This window comes from Bombus huntii, chromosome 18, assembly GCF_024542735.1.
Source record: "Bombus huntii isolate Logan2020A chromosome 18, iyBomHunt1.1, whole genome shotgun sequence".
NCBI classification, from domain to species: Eukaryota; Metazoa; Arthropoda; class Insecta; order Hymenoptera; family Apidae; genus Bombus; species Bombus huntii.
The window spans coordinates 2,450,879-2,467,149 of record NC_066255.1 but is presented as its reverse complement, the minus strand read 5'-3'; the positions used below and the strand labels follow the sequence as shown (position 1 = coordinate 2,467,149).

Here is a 16,271-nt window from a genome sequence, read left to right as displayed (position 1 = left end):
TTTTTATAAAGATTGAAAAAAACTGGGAAATTTAGTTAAAAAATTGGGAAAAATAGAACTTATTATATATAGGTATATATATATTAATTAATTATTTTATTATAATATTGATTATGATTATTATATTGGTAATTTCCATTTTTTTAAATAAAAATATAATGGAAATTACTATTTAATTTTATATAACTTTATTAATCATTTATTAATTTTTATAGTTTTTAAAAATTTAAATAATTTGATAAATTTTTTTAAAAAAATTGATAAAATTGGCAAATTTTTATAAAGATTGAAAAACCTGGGAAATTTAGTTAAAAAATTGGGAAAAATAGATCTTATTATATAGGTATATATATATTAATTAATTATTTTATTATAATATTGATTATGATTATTATATTGGTAATTTCCATTTTTTAAAATAAAAATATAATGGAAATTACTGTTTAATTTTATATAACTTTATCAATCATTTATTAATTTTTATAGTTTTTAAAAATTTAAATAATTTGATAAATTTTTTTAAGAAATTGGATAAAATTGGCAAATTTTTATAAAGATTGAAAATCCATTTTTTTTAAATAAAAATATAATGGAAATTACTATTTAATTTTATTAAATGTTATGAATAATTTATTAATTTTTATAGTTTTTAAACATTTAAATAATTTGATAAATTTTTTAAAAAAATTTGATAAAATTGGGAAATTTTCATAAAGACTGAAAAAATTGAGAAAAAGTGGTTTTATTATATTTAAGCATATATATATAAATATATATGTTTATAAATCTAAATATATATATTTAAATAATAAATTGAAGAAAGTAATTAATATATAACTAATTATACATATACAATAATTTATATAAAATATTATTTTTAAATCTTCAGACATATATTTATATATAAATATATCCTGTGAAATATTTATATATATATATTTATCTGTTAATTAAATACATAGATAATTATATTATATAAAACATAATATAGTATAATATATATATATATAATTTATTTTTATAGATGGAAATATTATTAAACGTTCCAAGCATCAGATCTTTGGTACTTTGTACGACACGGCAATTGTAAAGAAATCGTGTCCAAAGTATAGCTGATACAGATTCGCAAATAATAATATGCGAGCTATGGAAAATGGGTATAGACAAATTTCACTGAGGAAAAATTCATGCCAGGAGATATCCTCAGGCCATGTGAAGCGTGAAAAGATACGAAATCATAGGAGTATCGATACACAGGTGCACGCGTGCTACACTTACCGAGCTATTAGGATTCTTGGTCATGAAGATCATGAGGGAGCGGCTGCGGTTGCTAAACGGCCTTAACTCCGGATCTCGGCCAGGACCATCCACCGTGTCGACGCAATTACTGTTGGCACAGAAATAACGTCGAATGTGAAATTTGCGCATTCATCAACCACCATGCAAGATTTATGAAATGAACGAGAATTAGCTTTTTTATAATTCATCTAAATATCAACCATGTCTAAGTCATCAATCTGCTTTAATTATCACTTTCATCATTCCAGGCGAGAGGAAGATAAGAAAGGAAGGCTATAAATAAATAGACGAAGAAAAATTCATAATGATAAAAGAGGAAACTACATACCTCGACCGTAATTCCTTTTGCTTTCGCTTACAGTGGATGTAAGCCGCTATGCAAATGATAACGACCAGGAATACTGCTATCGTGGCACCACCGGCGATGCTGGCTGTCTCCAACATTACACGTTGCCGGGAAGCTGTAACAAAAACGTCACTTTCCTAGTCACCGGACACAGCTTCTTGTCCCTTTGGACTGCCTGTAACACGCGTTGCAGATTGAACAAGCCAGTTCGTTGAATTTACATTGTACCCAGTGCATTATAGTCGGCTCTTGCTATGTAGCATGACTCTAGAATGGAATAAAACTATCTGGTCGCGGCGACCAGGAATACAACAGGAGAATCGAGAACGGCAGATACTTACGTAAATAGGAACCATCTAAATCCTTAAACTCGCATCTCTGCCCGATATAACCGTTGGCGCATCTGCAAGAAAAGAAAGCGAACCTGGTTAGATACGGTGTTGTACATCGGCCGGATAAAAGAGCGGTAGAACGCACGTCGGTACTTTATTGTTCGTACGCGGCACTTCCGTAAAACGCGGCAAGAAATCCAGGAAGCTATAAAACGTACTCTTTAGGCACGAATCGCTTTTAGTATCGGGCATTAATCAGATAGGTAGGCGATGGCTCGAACCACCCAATTAGTACACTTAATTATTAACAGAAAAGCGCGAAAGGAGATAGGAGAAGTGTGTGGAAAGAGGAGAGAGGAGCAAAATCAAAACGGATAGAAAGAATAAAAAAGGAAGATCAAGGAAAATAAGAGAAAAGAACATAAGGAACAGGTAAAAACTGTAGAGAGGAACGATTGTTTCTAGAACGTATCGATACGCAAGGCTCGTAATAACCCGGTAATTAAAAGGATTCTCACGGTCGATTTCATGGAACGGTACCGCCGAATCATGATTCGCCCTTGGAGCGGAATAATTAGCCGAATGCTGGCTCGTTTCATCCAGATTAACCCGAACAACATTTACGATTAATTGAGACCTGTGATCGTTGAATTAACGTCAGATCCTGGTCACGCACAATAGTCTTTCAGACACACTCGCTGATAACGATGCACGATAAACGCAGATCATACGCCAGCTACCATAGTTTTCGTTTCATCAAAGCGTTCGCTTCTTTTGCTTCCCGGTACCGAGCACTTAACTGTTGGCAACTAAGTGGTTGCAGATTTCTTCATTACCACCAAATGAGAAAGTCCGCGATCACTTAGTTACCAAGCCAATAGCTCGTCGCCGGTCATATCAGAGTCATAATTACTTTTCTTTTTTCGAATAATCGTAAGCTGCCTGCATAAACGAAAATAAAAGAGCAGCGTGATCGCGTCGATCGGCATTTCTCGCGAATAAATGAACGGAGTGCTATCCCGCTGCATGGCACAATCCGACACGGATTCTTAAAAACCGCTGCCACTAAAACGGTTAAGCAACGCTTCCGTTACTCCCACGCAACGAAACATTACATGGTCGCTTCTACCGAGAGACACAGATCCTGCCCTTCCCCCTTTTACCATAGTTTCGGCTGGAAACGCGGCTAATTCGCTGTGCGAGGTGTCTATCATCGATAACGTAACACGTCGATACTCGCCGTGCAAGTTGAAGCGTATCAAGGCCTCGATACTTCCTCATGCGAGCAAGCGCAATAAATAATTACTCGTTCTCAGAGCAGGGCCGGCGTGACCTTTTGCGGGCCCTGAGTGCACATTGAAATCCTACACTTAAATTTTACAACGAGCAATTACAAATTTATTTACAAATGCTGTTACGTATTGTATATTGTTTATAAGCAGTTTTTTAAACAAATCCAAGCAATGTTTTTTCGCATGCATAATTCGCTTTCAAGGGGCAAATGATTCAATGAAAGTAGAAAATCTGTAATCATTGTATGACTTTTGCAAAAAACTATTGATGTAGTTTAACTTCTCTGAAAAGTACATTTCTCTGAAAGCGTCTGGATTTGTTTTTTCTAAAGTAGTTTGCAGGATATGACGACACTGACTTTTCATGATTTTCATCGCTACTACAAAAATGTCTTGCATCTGTTAATGGTATCGTCATTCTGTAAAAAGTTAATCAAAATCGGTGTTTTTTTAATTGAGTAATTCCCGTAGACCGCGGGGCCGGGTTCCGGCGAACCCGCTCAACAACCTGCCTTGCGCCGGCCCTGAAATATGAAATTTGTAATGATCGAGCAATATCGAATATTCCAATGTTTACAAAGTAAAAAGATAGTCAGAGTAATATTACTGTAACATTAGTAATTATTAATGATTATTGTAACTTTAGACACAAGACTAACTGAATTGCCCTATTATCAATGGCAACGGTTTACGAGTCTTACATCTTGTAGTTACATCGATATTACGCTTATTATTAAACACCTTACACAACGAAAATAAGTGCACACAAATGCAATTAAACCGCTATATGCAGCAGCAAGATCGCGTATACGCGATTACATGGCGTAATAATTTACACTGTGGCTTACTTTCAGAGCACCGCTTATCGATTTAATCAATGGCCTTCCAGTAGATTTCTCAAGTGTGCGCTTAATTATAACCGGTGTCGACGATGAAAAGAGATTTGCGCGCGTCCGGATCACGTAAATCTAGTAGTTTCCTCCGCGTTTCTCGTATTTGACGTCATAGTGGGCGCTGGAACGCGCCAACACGTGACCGCCTGAACGTGAACAAATCTCTAACACACGTTACAAATGGCGCAGAAAATTGCGCAGAATTATATTTTTCATAGCTGTCAGGTAGGTTGGTCGATCCACAGATCAACGTAGATCGAGAGACAAGAGCGAATAGTGGAACGTCGAGTGCCGGGTCACTGGTCTCGTTAGCAAATGTCCTCTTCGTCTTCGTAACGCGCGCGCACATGCCGGCAAGAAAGTGGAAACGTTTATTATCCAGCACTTTCCACCGCAGGAATTTTCTCCGTCCGCTTCACGGAATCCTGTTGTTCGTTCCGCGGAAATTATGGGAGCGCGAACGAGGAAAAAGTAGCACGTACGATGCTCGCGAGAGCAATCGGCCTCCGACGCGATTATTTATTCGTTTCGCCATGTATTCGGTCGTTTGCATGGAAACTGATGAATTGGAGTTATTCGCGGTGTAAAAAGTTCGCCAGTTAGCCAAGTGCATGGACGGTGAAACGCTGATTGAGATACTGTCCACGATTTCATGGCGCGCGTGTATGAATAATGTTTATTCTTGTATTAGAAACTTCGTCATTAAAGCCTGATATTATCAGAAGATTCTTCGATCATGGTTAGGAATAACTTTTTATTGCAAGCAATTTGCATTTAGCATGTTTTCTGTAGAATGACACCGATATTCCAGGGCTGATAAAATACACTGCAAAAGTGAGGTTATTTGACACGGTAGAATCTTCATTAACGGAATACCGATTAACCTTTTGCACTGGAAATTTTATTTCAATTTCTTTTTAACTTTTAAGTGTTTTATTTAAAATTTACTTTAACTAGAAAATAAGAGAAGAAAGAAATTCACTTAAATACCAGTTTTCTTCACGCTATTGTTGTATTTTCTAATTTGTAAGTGTATGGTATATCTTGAAACAATTTCCAGCATGCAATCCTGCTTTCCTTTCGCACGTTTCTTAAAAGAAGGTGGACATGAAAGAATGTCGAGTGGGACTCGACAAAGGAGCTGCTGAGTTAAAAACTGATATCGAGCCACACTCGACATAGCAGTGCAAAGGGTTAAATATGAAAATGGCCCTTTATTAGGAAGATTATAAAGCATGGACAGAAAATTATAAGAGATGGAAATGTGTAAAATGAAATCAATATTAACACTTTACCGACCGCTAGCGGTTCAATAGCATACGCACGTCCGACCGGCAGCTCAGGCGCAGATTCTCCCTGGCGCTGGCTTCGTTTCGGTTTAGATTCGCCAATACCATTTTTTTCGTTCATCGCGAACGATAAGTTTTTCAAATTGGTATAAAACTGTGCGAGCTTACAAAGCAACGCAACTGACGCAACTGAGCAAGGTACTTTAGTACCAAATAATAAATACTACTCAAATAATGAGAAAGATTGTTGGCGACAAAAAGCCGATTAATAGGCAATCGGTCGGTAAGCATCGGCGGAAAAAACCGATTAATCGGCTATCGGTCAGTAAGCGTCGACGACAAAAAGCCGATTAATAGACTATCGGTCGGTAAACGTCGGTGACAAAAAAGACCTATTAGTAGGCTATCGGTCGGTAAGCGTCGGCGGCAAAAAACCGATTAATCAGCTATCGGTCGATAAAATGTCAATATATATTTATAAAATAATTCTAGATAAATGATGTTCTTTCGTAGGAAAACAAAGTAATTCGATCATCTTTGTATTTGTCGCTTAACAAACAAATCCTCTAATAGATTCTATGCTAAACTATTGCAGGTGCAAGCTTAACTTGTCTAAAAACAGGCTATTACCCGATGGACTATTTTGCTAGCTTTCACAGGAATCGGTCGGCAACGAAACTTTCAAATTGAGCAAGTTTTCTATAGAATGACACTGACATTCCAAGGCTGATAAAGTACAGTGCAAAAGTGAGGTTATTTGACACGGTCGAATCTTCATTATTGGAATATCGATTAAATATGAAAATGATCTTTTATTAGGAAGATTGTAAGGCAAGGACAGGAAAATTATAAGAACTGGACATATGTAAAATGAAATCAATATTTTATATATTTAAAAAATAATTCAGGATAAATGACGTTCTTTCATACGTATCTCTGTGCTTGTCGTTTAGCAAATACATCTTCGAAAAGATTCTATGCCAAACTATCGCTCGTGTAACCTTAACTTGTCTAAAAAAAAAATGGGCCATTAACCGATGGACTATTTTGCTAGTTTTCACAGGAATCGATCGGCAACAAAACTTTCAAACCGGGCGGTCTATTCGAGGGCCAAGAGAAAAGAGATCTGTTAAAGAACGTGTCGGTTTATGACCATCGCAATGGCCACAAAGAAAGGAGTCGATTCGTACGATTGATGGCATTCCATAGGATTTCCACAGGAATTCCTCGGTACGTGTCATCGGCACGTAACCAGGGATTAACGTCGACGATGGCGAAAGAAGAACGCGGTGATCCTTTTTTCCACCTTTTCCCATTTCGGTTCCGTTGCAATTGTTCCAGCCATGCTGATGTCAATGCGATTCTCAAACCTGGAGGGTGTGCGTGAGCGAGAAAAAAGTCGGTTGCCGTGTAATGTTCACGGGGATCCGATGATTCCTTTCATTCGAAAGTATACGCGTGGTCGGGCATTCGTCCAGAACATTTCGAGATTCTGGGAATTGGTGCTAGTCGCCTCAGGGAATCTCGTTGCAAAGAATTTTTGAAATTGCTGTGAAATAAGTTGCGCATCTATTGTCAGTGGCGCCACAGGTGTAAACCAAGGTAATGCAGATGCAATCGTGTCGAGTCGGTAATCAAATTGGAACTTTTAACACATTGTCACCGGCTATTATTTCGTAATTCGTGCAAGTAAAGTAATATAAATAAACTTTAATAAATTTGATTTATTATTCAACTTTGAATATTTCTTTCTTCTATGATAAACAGTGTAACAATCTCCTACGTGTAATGGTACACAACAGCTTTTGCAAATATATCTAGTTTCGCTGTGTTCTCCTTTTGAACAGCGCACTCTACACGCTCTAGTCGGATTTGTTTTTCTGCCAGTGACTATTTTATCTAACACGTGGTCTCTTAGTTGTTCGGAAAGCCTGAAGGGTGCATCATTATAACAAGGTGCTGTTTTAGAAATTCGAGAAGTGTCAGGTGCAATGCTGCGTTCTTTGGAATCCATAGTTTTCCATTCTCTAGCTACTTGCAGTAGAAATTTGTTGTATCTTGTTTTATTTTCTGGCAGATAGGTACAGTACATTTTATATGCATCGAGCAAGGTGCAGTTTATCGGAAAAAGTGCTAATTGCATTGTAATATGCACGTAGGTTTAATGATATTTTGGTGACCTAATATCAGATTCGCTATCTTCTGATGCAGTATCATTTTCCAAGTCACCACAATCTGATTCACAATCACTCAGACAAACATCCGCGTATAATTCATTGAAAGATTCTTCATTGGTAGGTTCCGTCATCGTTGACATTTTTTTTACAACAAAGGACTCAACTTGACTGGTCTTATAAACGAGAGACACAGCTTGAAATATGCTGACCAATAATTGCGCTGCATCATCTCCAACAGCGCACTGATACGGAAAAAAAGCGCATCACGAGTTTACTCGTGGTCGGCAACAATGTTTAAGATTTACATCGCGGAATTAGGAATCAACGTTGAATTTTTTTTGTTTCTTTCGCAGCAGATTCTCTTTCGATAATCGATAGATTTAATGGCGAGGAACCATGGCGTTCGACCGTATTTTCGACGATCATTCCAAGTGGCTGCTATTTACTAAGGGTGTGCCTGATTACGTAATATTCCAAAGCGTCTTCGCGGCTGAAATTCCACGCGTGATACGGCCGTGTCGCAATCATTCCACCGTGAGATAGTTCTGCTTCCTCTTGGAAAGCGATCGTTCCACGAGACCCTCCGGTAAATGGGACGTCGGTTTCCAACTCGGCTACACAAGGCGGATTGTTTGCAAACCGATCGATAAGTCGAAGAAATCTTGATCGAGCGTTGGCAAAGTGAATTTCTATGTCGTTTATAGAAAGCTTCGAAAGGATATACTGGGAACAGGCTAATCGGGGAAAAGTAGACGCAAATGGTCACTGTGTTACACGGTCGTAAATCATCCCGAGTAGTTACTTTAAACGTAAGCAATCTCGGGACAGGCACGCAGAAATACCTGAAACTAGGTAACGTTGATTACAGGAATGGACGATCGATGGTTATCAGCGAAAACGACGCTAAAAGGTGCTGCAAACGAAACGCTATGTGTTTTCTTTATATTCTATGAAGTAACGTTTTCCCAGGCGGACTACGATCGCGTTAAACGAAGTATAAATTAAGGCTCGATGGGATAGACGGCGTTCGAATCTGCAACGTAACCTGCCATTGTCATAGTTTACGGTAGATTTGTAAAATGAACGGTAACCACGGCGCTATAGTCGATAGATACGATACGTAATAATCGGTTAACGGCTGTTCTATCGGATACGAAAAGCATGCGAATCGAATGAAACGGTGATTCGAATATCTGCCATTAAACTAAGTCTCGTTCGCAGAATGCTGCGGCTGCATTCTCATGCGCGTGTGGTCTTTCATCACGATTACATTTCGAGGTGAAGATCGTGTGTGGTTCCTTCGGAAAGGTCTTGTAGAATGTTGTACAGAAGGTTAATAGCGGATTCGATTGTGAAAGGTCTGTTGGTATGGTATTGGCTTGGCAACTAAATGATTGCGCATTTTATCGTTAGGTGGTATTGACAAAATCCGCAATCACTTAATTTGCAAGCTGAACAAAAGCGTGCGATAATTTGTATCGTTAATTGCAATTGTAGGAAAAAGATCTTGCAATTGTTCTTTTATACTACTTCGTGTTCTTTGAAGCACTATAGTAATATCGACACAGTATCTCAATTAGTAAATTAACGCGGAATTATGAATGGACTGTTGACCTTTATGCAATCTCATATTTTAACAAATGAAACCTAAATTACATTTCACTATTTTATATGTTTTTTTACATATTACGTGCAATCCTATATTTTTACAATTTTTTCAGCATTTTGTCAATATTTACACCAATAAATAGCAATAGTCGCTTAAGCACAGTAGAACTCCTAACCTCAATTTATTAGGAGGAGAATTAAGCGATTCATATATTAGGTTGGCAACTAAGTGATTGCGGGTTTTGTCGTTACTACCTAACGACAAAACCCGCAATCACTTAGTTTGCTAATCCAATACTTTGAACTCCTACCGTCTTGCAGAACAAGTGCAAAAGTTTTTCTCTTTTTTATTACTTAATATGCACTTTACAATTTGGTAAATATTTTTCTAACTTAATTGCTAAATAACATGTGGACAGCTAACCCCAGAAGGATATCATCCTCGAATTTGACTATTTTATTTTTTTTAGTGAAATGCAAAATTGTTCTCTGATAAAAATGAAGGAAGAGAAATGAACCAGCGGCGTACTTACAGACAATTGTAAAGGAGGGAATCGACGATTTTGACAGTGAAACATGTGGCACCGTTCAAGCAGTACCATTCCGCATAATCCGGTGGACACGTGTACATGTGGAATGTGATGTTCGGTCGAGGCGTCGGCGTCGGTGGCCGTGGTTTCGGCGTCGACCGCGATGAACAGGCGTCTGTCAACAGAAATCATTCAAAATTAATCATCCATAGAATCACCAGCGCATACCTTCTCAAGTTTCTTGTTTCAGTCACTTCAAACGTCTCTGCTAAATTACTTTCACTAAAAATATTTCCACGCCGATTCCATCGAAATATACTGTGAAATTTACTGTAAAAAAGGTCGCCTTTTCAAAGCAGCCATTGTCCATTGAGGAAATCACGATGGCGGACGAATGAAAGCACAGCCAGAAAGCTGAGAACATGTTGGCGGCAAATTTGCACGATTAAGTTGTGTAACGACCAAAAGCCAACCATCGTTTATCCCATTATTGGGCACAAGGGAGAGACGAATTGTCGAATAGCCGCTTTAGAAATTCCTTCGGCTTCCAGGTTTGGCAAACACAAAGGGTGGTCCGGTATTTTAGAGCCGGTCTAAGTGATCGTCTCCTCCCTCCTTGTGCCTCGTAAAAGCTAAACTGGAAAACCTTCTTCCCATTCTGTTATCCTCCATCGGCATCTTCTTTTGTCACGTTACCGATTCCTATCAGTATCATTAAGTCGTAATTAGCACTTTGACTGCCACTTGGGTCATATATGACCCACCACGGTTTCTCCTGCGACGCCGCCACTGTGTGGTCGTTGGTTCGACTTTTTACAATTGCAAAAATTGAATGAAAATTTACAGTTGGGGCATTTTCAATATAACCGGTAAATAGAAGATACTTTGAAATAAAAAGTGCCCATTGAACGATTAAACATTTTTATTGGGACATCAATAAAAAAAAAAATGAGAGAACAAATCTACGAATATTATTATAAACACACCTTAGAAAATAATTGTAAATGCTAAATAATTGTAAATGATGATAATTGTAAATAAATAATTGTAATTGTAAATAATTGTAAAATTATTTACAAAATAATTGTAAATTATTTACAAAATAATTGTAAATTATATGATTAAATAATCATATAATTGAAATTAGAAGTGTGCACATACTTTACTATTATATACAGAATGAGCAAATACTGTTTACTAATATCTTCTGCACGTTTTAACAATATATTCTGCACGTTTTACTTACGACGAAACAACGAAAGCGAATGGTTTGTTGAAATAAACGAAGCCTTGTTATAATATGTCGCTATTAACTATTACCAAGGCGCCACCTGTGACCACCAATAAGATAAACGGTCCATTGGGGAAGAATGTTGTCTTGCGTCATCAATTTACTATTATTGCGCCATTATATGCTTTGAATAATAAAAATACTCCCGTGGCGCCCTCTGCGAAACGTGTGATTTCGGCGTGGCAGTCAAAGTGTTAGGGTAACCTGATTATCCCGATATTTAGTCGAAAGTTTCGCCTCAACCATCGAAAGTATCTCGCAAGTTTTTCATTTCGATTAATCTAGCAGAAAGATTGCTCGCCCTCTGAGGTTTAAAAATTTGAAATATTCCATTTTGTCGCATTTTCCATAGCTAATGGATCGTATATGCTTTTTACAGGAGACACGATGCCACCTTACGGACAAGGAGGATCGAATGGAACGTCAGGCACTCGATACTCGGCGCATTAATCTGCCATACCATCGAACAATTCGAAAGTTAGAAAATATTCGCGCACGCCACGTGAAACTTGGCCGCCGGGTAATAAGAGAGACGCGCCAGGAGCCACGAGCTTCGCAGCAACATCGACGTTCTTACGCAGAACCGCAGCGCACGTTGCATCCGGCCATGCGAGCCTCGCTCTATCTGTCACCTGTTATAATTTTGCAATACGTCGAACACGGTCGATGCCACACGATTCTGCCCGTGTTTTTACTTTAAAAACGCGTACATCGAATTTACAGTGGAATTTATCGTCTGTTATTTGTATAAACATCACATAGAATATCAAGGCTCGTTGAAACACGTTCAATAGATTTAAAATAGATTCAAATTTCTAGATTATCTGGTCAAGTACACTGCACCTGGTAGCTGTCGAGATTTCCATCTTTTGAAACGAGGATATTTGGTAATCGTTTAGGCGAAAACTATTTTCCGGGCAATTTCGGAAATTGTTTGAAATGGACAAAAAAGAATGAAATTTTTGGAAGCTTGTAAAGAACATAATAAACGACAAAATCGTTTTACTAAATTACTTGATTACATTTTAGTGTTCATATACGGTAAATTGCTAAATTACTTGCCACTTGACTAAACTACTACCACGTTTTACTAAACTAACCGACTAAATTTTGGCACACGCCAAGTTGCTAAAATTAGTTGCCACTTGACTAAACGTGTCTGAATGATCTTTTATTCGCGACAAGAACAATACATAATCGTAAATTTTATATGGGTACTATGGTTTCAAAAAGGAACCATTTATTGGACACAGTTAGTTGAAAATTGCAAAGTTTAACAGAGAGAAATGCCCGGTTATTTGGGGAAATATTTGGTTTCTTGCAAACTTCCACTTTCTGTTGCAATTTCCTTCAATTACTTCCATTTTTTGTCCAGTTTCCTTTTATGCGCTTCAGAAAGATTAGAGGGCCATTTACAGGGCCATATGTGTACAAATTCGCCGGAATAATTCACGCGGTATGTACGTAATTGTTACGAGCGATTAGGGTCTCGGGAAGCATCGCACGTGTCGCGTTCTCGCAATCTGTCGCTGCCACGCGTCCACTCGAGTTCGCCTTCTCTAAATACGGACAATGGGATCGCTTTGTATACGCTAACTTATCGACTGTGTACGTCGTAATTTGTTGACCTTATAATTCAGCGTTATCGAATTATATCAACACACGGTAATACCTTCCTTTGCAATTTTACGTGACACGCGTTTCAAACTTGTATATTTCCATGGCAACTAAGTGATTGCGGACCTTGTCAATACCATCTAACGACAAAATCCGCAATCGCTTAGTTGTCAACCCTATAGATTGCGATCTGACAGTATCTTAGTCGGTCGAATTTGAATAAAATTTGCAAAAACGTTCAAACTTTCCAAAAGTTTCTTAGATCGATGTTGCGAACGAACAGAGTTGATCTACACGATTACAATCTTATCGTTTTCACAGATACAATTCTCGACAACACTGGCTCATTCTCGAGATCATTTCATCACTTCACTGGTCCACCACTGTGTTTCACGTTATCGTCTCGCGATAACGATCAACCGGACGTAAAAATGGACAAACTTAAGAGAAAAAAGGCTCGTGCACTAACCTGCTATACCGAAGAGGGTATAAGAGAGGATGAGTAGAGTAGCGAGGTAGGGCGGGATCCTGCATCCTCTCGTCATGGCAGTGACGGTGGCAGGGTTGTCGGTGGCGGTGGTACCATCCGCGTGGCGATTGCTGGTGGTCCGGACGATGCGATCGGCGTTTTCGTCCCGATCGCAAGGCGGTCTGTCGTCCCGCAGTCGCTGATGGATATGATGCAGATGATGATGATGGTGATGGTGAGGGTGGTGATGGTGGTGATGGTGATGATGCAGATGATGATGATGTTGTAGGTGGTGGAGTTCGTGACGGATGTCCCGATGAGGAGGAGCAGCGGTAGCCTGGTCCTGATACGTAGCCTCATCGTCGGCTTCCTCGTCGACGACCAGCTCGTTGCTAGCCACGCTGTCCCTTCGTTGGTGACATCGTTGACGCTGTAGTTGTTGTTGTTGCTGATGACGATGACTATAGCGACGATGTATATGATGCAGGTGATGACGACGGTGGCTGTAGTTGGTGGTGGTACTGCTGTCGCCGCAGCAGACCTCGCCATCGGCCACCGGTGAGCAACTAACCTCCTCGAGCACGCTCGCTCCTACCGCATCGCATCCTCCCCTTCCTTCGTCCAGGCCGTCCACGTAGCCTCCCACCCCCGCTGCTGCTGCCTCTTCTGTTTCTTCAACGGCACGAGCTCCACCACCTGGCCCGGAGCTGCGGCGCACGTGCCGCCGCCTCCCTGTAACCAAATATCCGACCGGCCGGCCGTTTACAGTGTGTTTTATCTCGGCCCGGCTCCGCTTCATCTAGCCGGCTGATCCACGCACACCCGGGGGTAGTTAAACACGCCGTGCCAACCGAACACAAGCAACCGAATAATATATCCTTACTTGGAGAGGATCGACGCGTGTATGTGCGGGTGGTTTCTCGTCTGGCCACATGCAGGGCCCTCTATATCGTGGTAAGTGCATATCGAGGGAGGGAGGGAGGGGATTTCACCGGAGAAATTTAGGCGATTTAGTTTAGCGGAAGGGATCGAGGAATACTGAATTTTTGGGTAAAAATAGCGGCTGGATTTTTTATTTTAGATTCTTCTAAATATTCGGCTGGCGACTAAGTGATTGCGGATTTTGTCAATAGATGGTATTGTCGGATTTTGTCAATACCATCTATTGACAAAATCCGCAATCACTTAGTTACCGAAGAGAAGCGTGCGATAGCTTGTATCGATGATTAATTGCAATTGTAGGAAAACGATCTTGCAATTGTGCTTTTATACTATAAAAGTGTACTAGTTCAATTAGTAAATTAACGCGGAATTATGAATGGACTGTCGATCTTTATGCAGTGTCACATTTTAACAAATGCAACCTAAATAACATTTCACTTTGGATATTTTATGTGTTTCTTTGCACATTACGTGCCATTCGATATCTTCATAATCTCGAATTGCTTCGATCATGAAACACTTGATATTTACATCGACAGAAATTAATATCACGGATTTATATAGAAAAGTGATTGTATTCGTGTGAGATTAATTTAAATGTAGCTTCAGTTCGAAATAGCAGCAGTCGCTTAAGCACAGTAGAATTTCTAACCTCAATCTATTCGAAGGAGGATTAAGCGATTCATATATTAGGTTGGCAACTAAGTAATTGCGGATTTTGTCATTACTATCTAATGACAAAACCCGCAATCACTTGATTGCCGATTTAATAGGTTAGAAAATGTTGCGATAGGTGGCTGTGTAGTTTATCGAAGTAAAAGTGGTCGTTGTTAGTAGTTATAAATGAAATTTAGGTTGCATCTAGAGAATCTAGTTGCGTGATTCATGCAGTCTTTTGCTCTACGTTCCTTTTATCATGGAAATAGCTGCAATTAACCCTTGCTGACGTCCGACGGTCCTAATTTGAAGCAGTGATCTACAAGAAGCCCAATACATATGTATACACTGAAAATTGTACGACAATGTAACGTTCACATCGCACGCGACTAACCTCTTCAATTTTCGCCGACCTCGATTTACTATCTTTAACCCTTTGCACTGGGAATTTTATTTAAATTTTATTTAAATTTAAATTTACTTTAACTAAAAAATAAGAGAATTTAAATAAACAAAGGAGGAAAGAAATTCATTTAAATATCAGTTTTATTCACACTATTGTTGTACTTTCTAATTTTTAAATGTATGATATATGTTGAAACAATTTCCAGGATGCAATCTATTGATTTGGACGTGAAACAATGTCGACTGGGACTCGACAAAGGAGCTGCTGAGATAAAAACTGATGTCCACTGGTCACACTCGACATAGCAGTACAAAGGGTAGAAGAATATCTGGCAATTCGATATCTCAGAATGTGATCAAAAAACACGAGATTTTCATCGATATATGTCACACGTCTCCTTGAGAAAAGTTTTTCGAAAATGGAAAATCGTCGGGGAACGTGGTATATAAATGTCCATGGGTAAATATTTTTCGATGGATAGCACGCGGTTTCGAGGGTTGGCGCCTCTTGAAAAAATCGAGGTGGTGTGTAAACCAGAGAACACGGCCACGTGAACGGGATACTTTTGTGAAAAGGCCACTTCCACAAAATGCAAGGCTTTTCCTTGTTAAACCCACGAAACCATTGTGTCGCTATTCGACCATAGGCTGTCATTGTGCTCTGTTTGGAAGTAAAATATTTGCCACGAAAAGAAATTGTTTTCCGCGTTTGGGTCCCTTAAAACCATCTGCCACCCTCGCGTCGATTATTTCCAACGATTGGATCAGGTTGCACCCTATCCATCGTTCGTATCCGTTTTTCGCGACAGTGAGATTTCCATCGACTGAATTCTATGAAACCATCTATTTTCTTACGAGATTGCGGTATTTGTAAATTATCGATGTAAGTGGTTCTCTCTGTGTATTGAAATCGAAGGTCTTATCAACAGAAAATCACAAGTCTTAATCGTGCTTTTCCAGGAAAACAAAGGAATGCAATAACATTCATAATTGCTGCTCAATACATTGTTTTCGTGACATTCAACGATATATTCCTTCCAATCTTTCGAAACAAAATATTTATCATCTTACACGATCACTATGCGCGTATTTATATCGTACAATTATTTCTAATTACATCGCAA

General features: G+C 38.9%; 1 protein-coding gene and 4 long non-coding RNA genes across 7 annotated transcripts in view; 4 read left to right on the top strand and 1 right to left on the bottom strand.

Annotated features, from left to right (window-relative positions):
- LOC126875318 (uncharacterized) overlaps positions 1-16,271 on the bottom strand; it is a 71,398-nt gene that overhangs the window by 5,046 nt on the left and 50,081 nt on the right. For 2 of the 3 annotated variants that reach the window (XM_050638177.1, XM_050638178.1), the window contains exons 2-6: positions 13,144-13,875; positions 9,770-9,941; positions 1,987-2,048; positions 1,628-1,760; positions 1,279-1,387 (exon numbers count right to left, since the gene is read on the bottom strand). In XM_050638177.1, the coding sequence (XP_050494134.1) occupies positions 1,279-1,387; positions 1,628-1,760; positions 1,987-2,048; positions 9,770-9,941; positions 13,144-13,875 (1,208 nt within the window). Of the gene's footprint in view, positions 1-1,278; positions 1,388-1,627; positions 1,761-1,986; positions 2,049-6,317; positions 8,243-9,769; positions 9,942-13,143; positions 13,876-16,271 lie in introns of those variants that run through there. The other variant, XM_050638179.1, reaches the window with a different exon arrangement.
- Positions 4,119-6,541, top strand: LOC126875387 (uncharacterized). The gene is made up of 2 exons (XR_007693399.1): positions 4,119-4,901; positions 6,506-6,541. It is a non-coding gene; the product is annotated as an uncharacterized LOC126875387 (long non-coding RNA).
- Positions 8,357-9,930, top strand: LOC126875352 (uncharacterized). The gene is made up of 3 exons (XR_007693357.1): positions 8,357-8,437; positions 8,497-9,612; positions 9,707-9,930. It is a non-coding gene; the product is annotated as an uncharacterized LOC126875352 (long non-coding RNA).
- Positions 10,851-12,067, top strand: LOC126875359 (uncharacterized). Its single transcript, XR_007693365.1, has 2 exons — positions 10,851-11,366; positions 11,437-12,067. It is a non-coding gene; the product is annotated as an uncharacterized LOC126875359 (long non-coding RNA).
- On the top strand, positions 14,105-16,166 carry LOC126875358 (uncharacterized). Its single transcript, XR_007693364.1, has 2 exons — positions 14,105-15,099; positions 15,354-16,166. It is a non-coding gene; the product is annotated as an uncharacterized LOC126875358 (long non-coding RNA).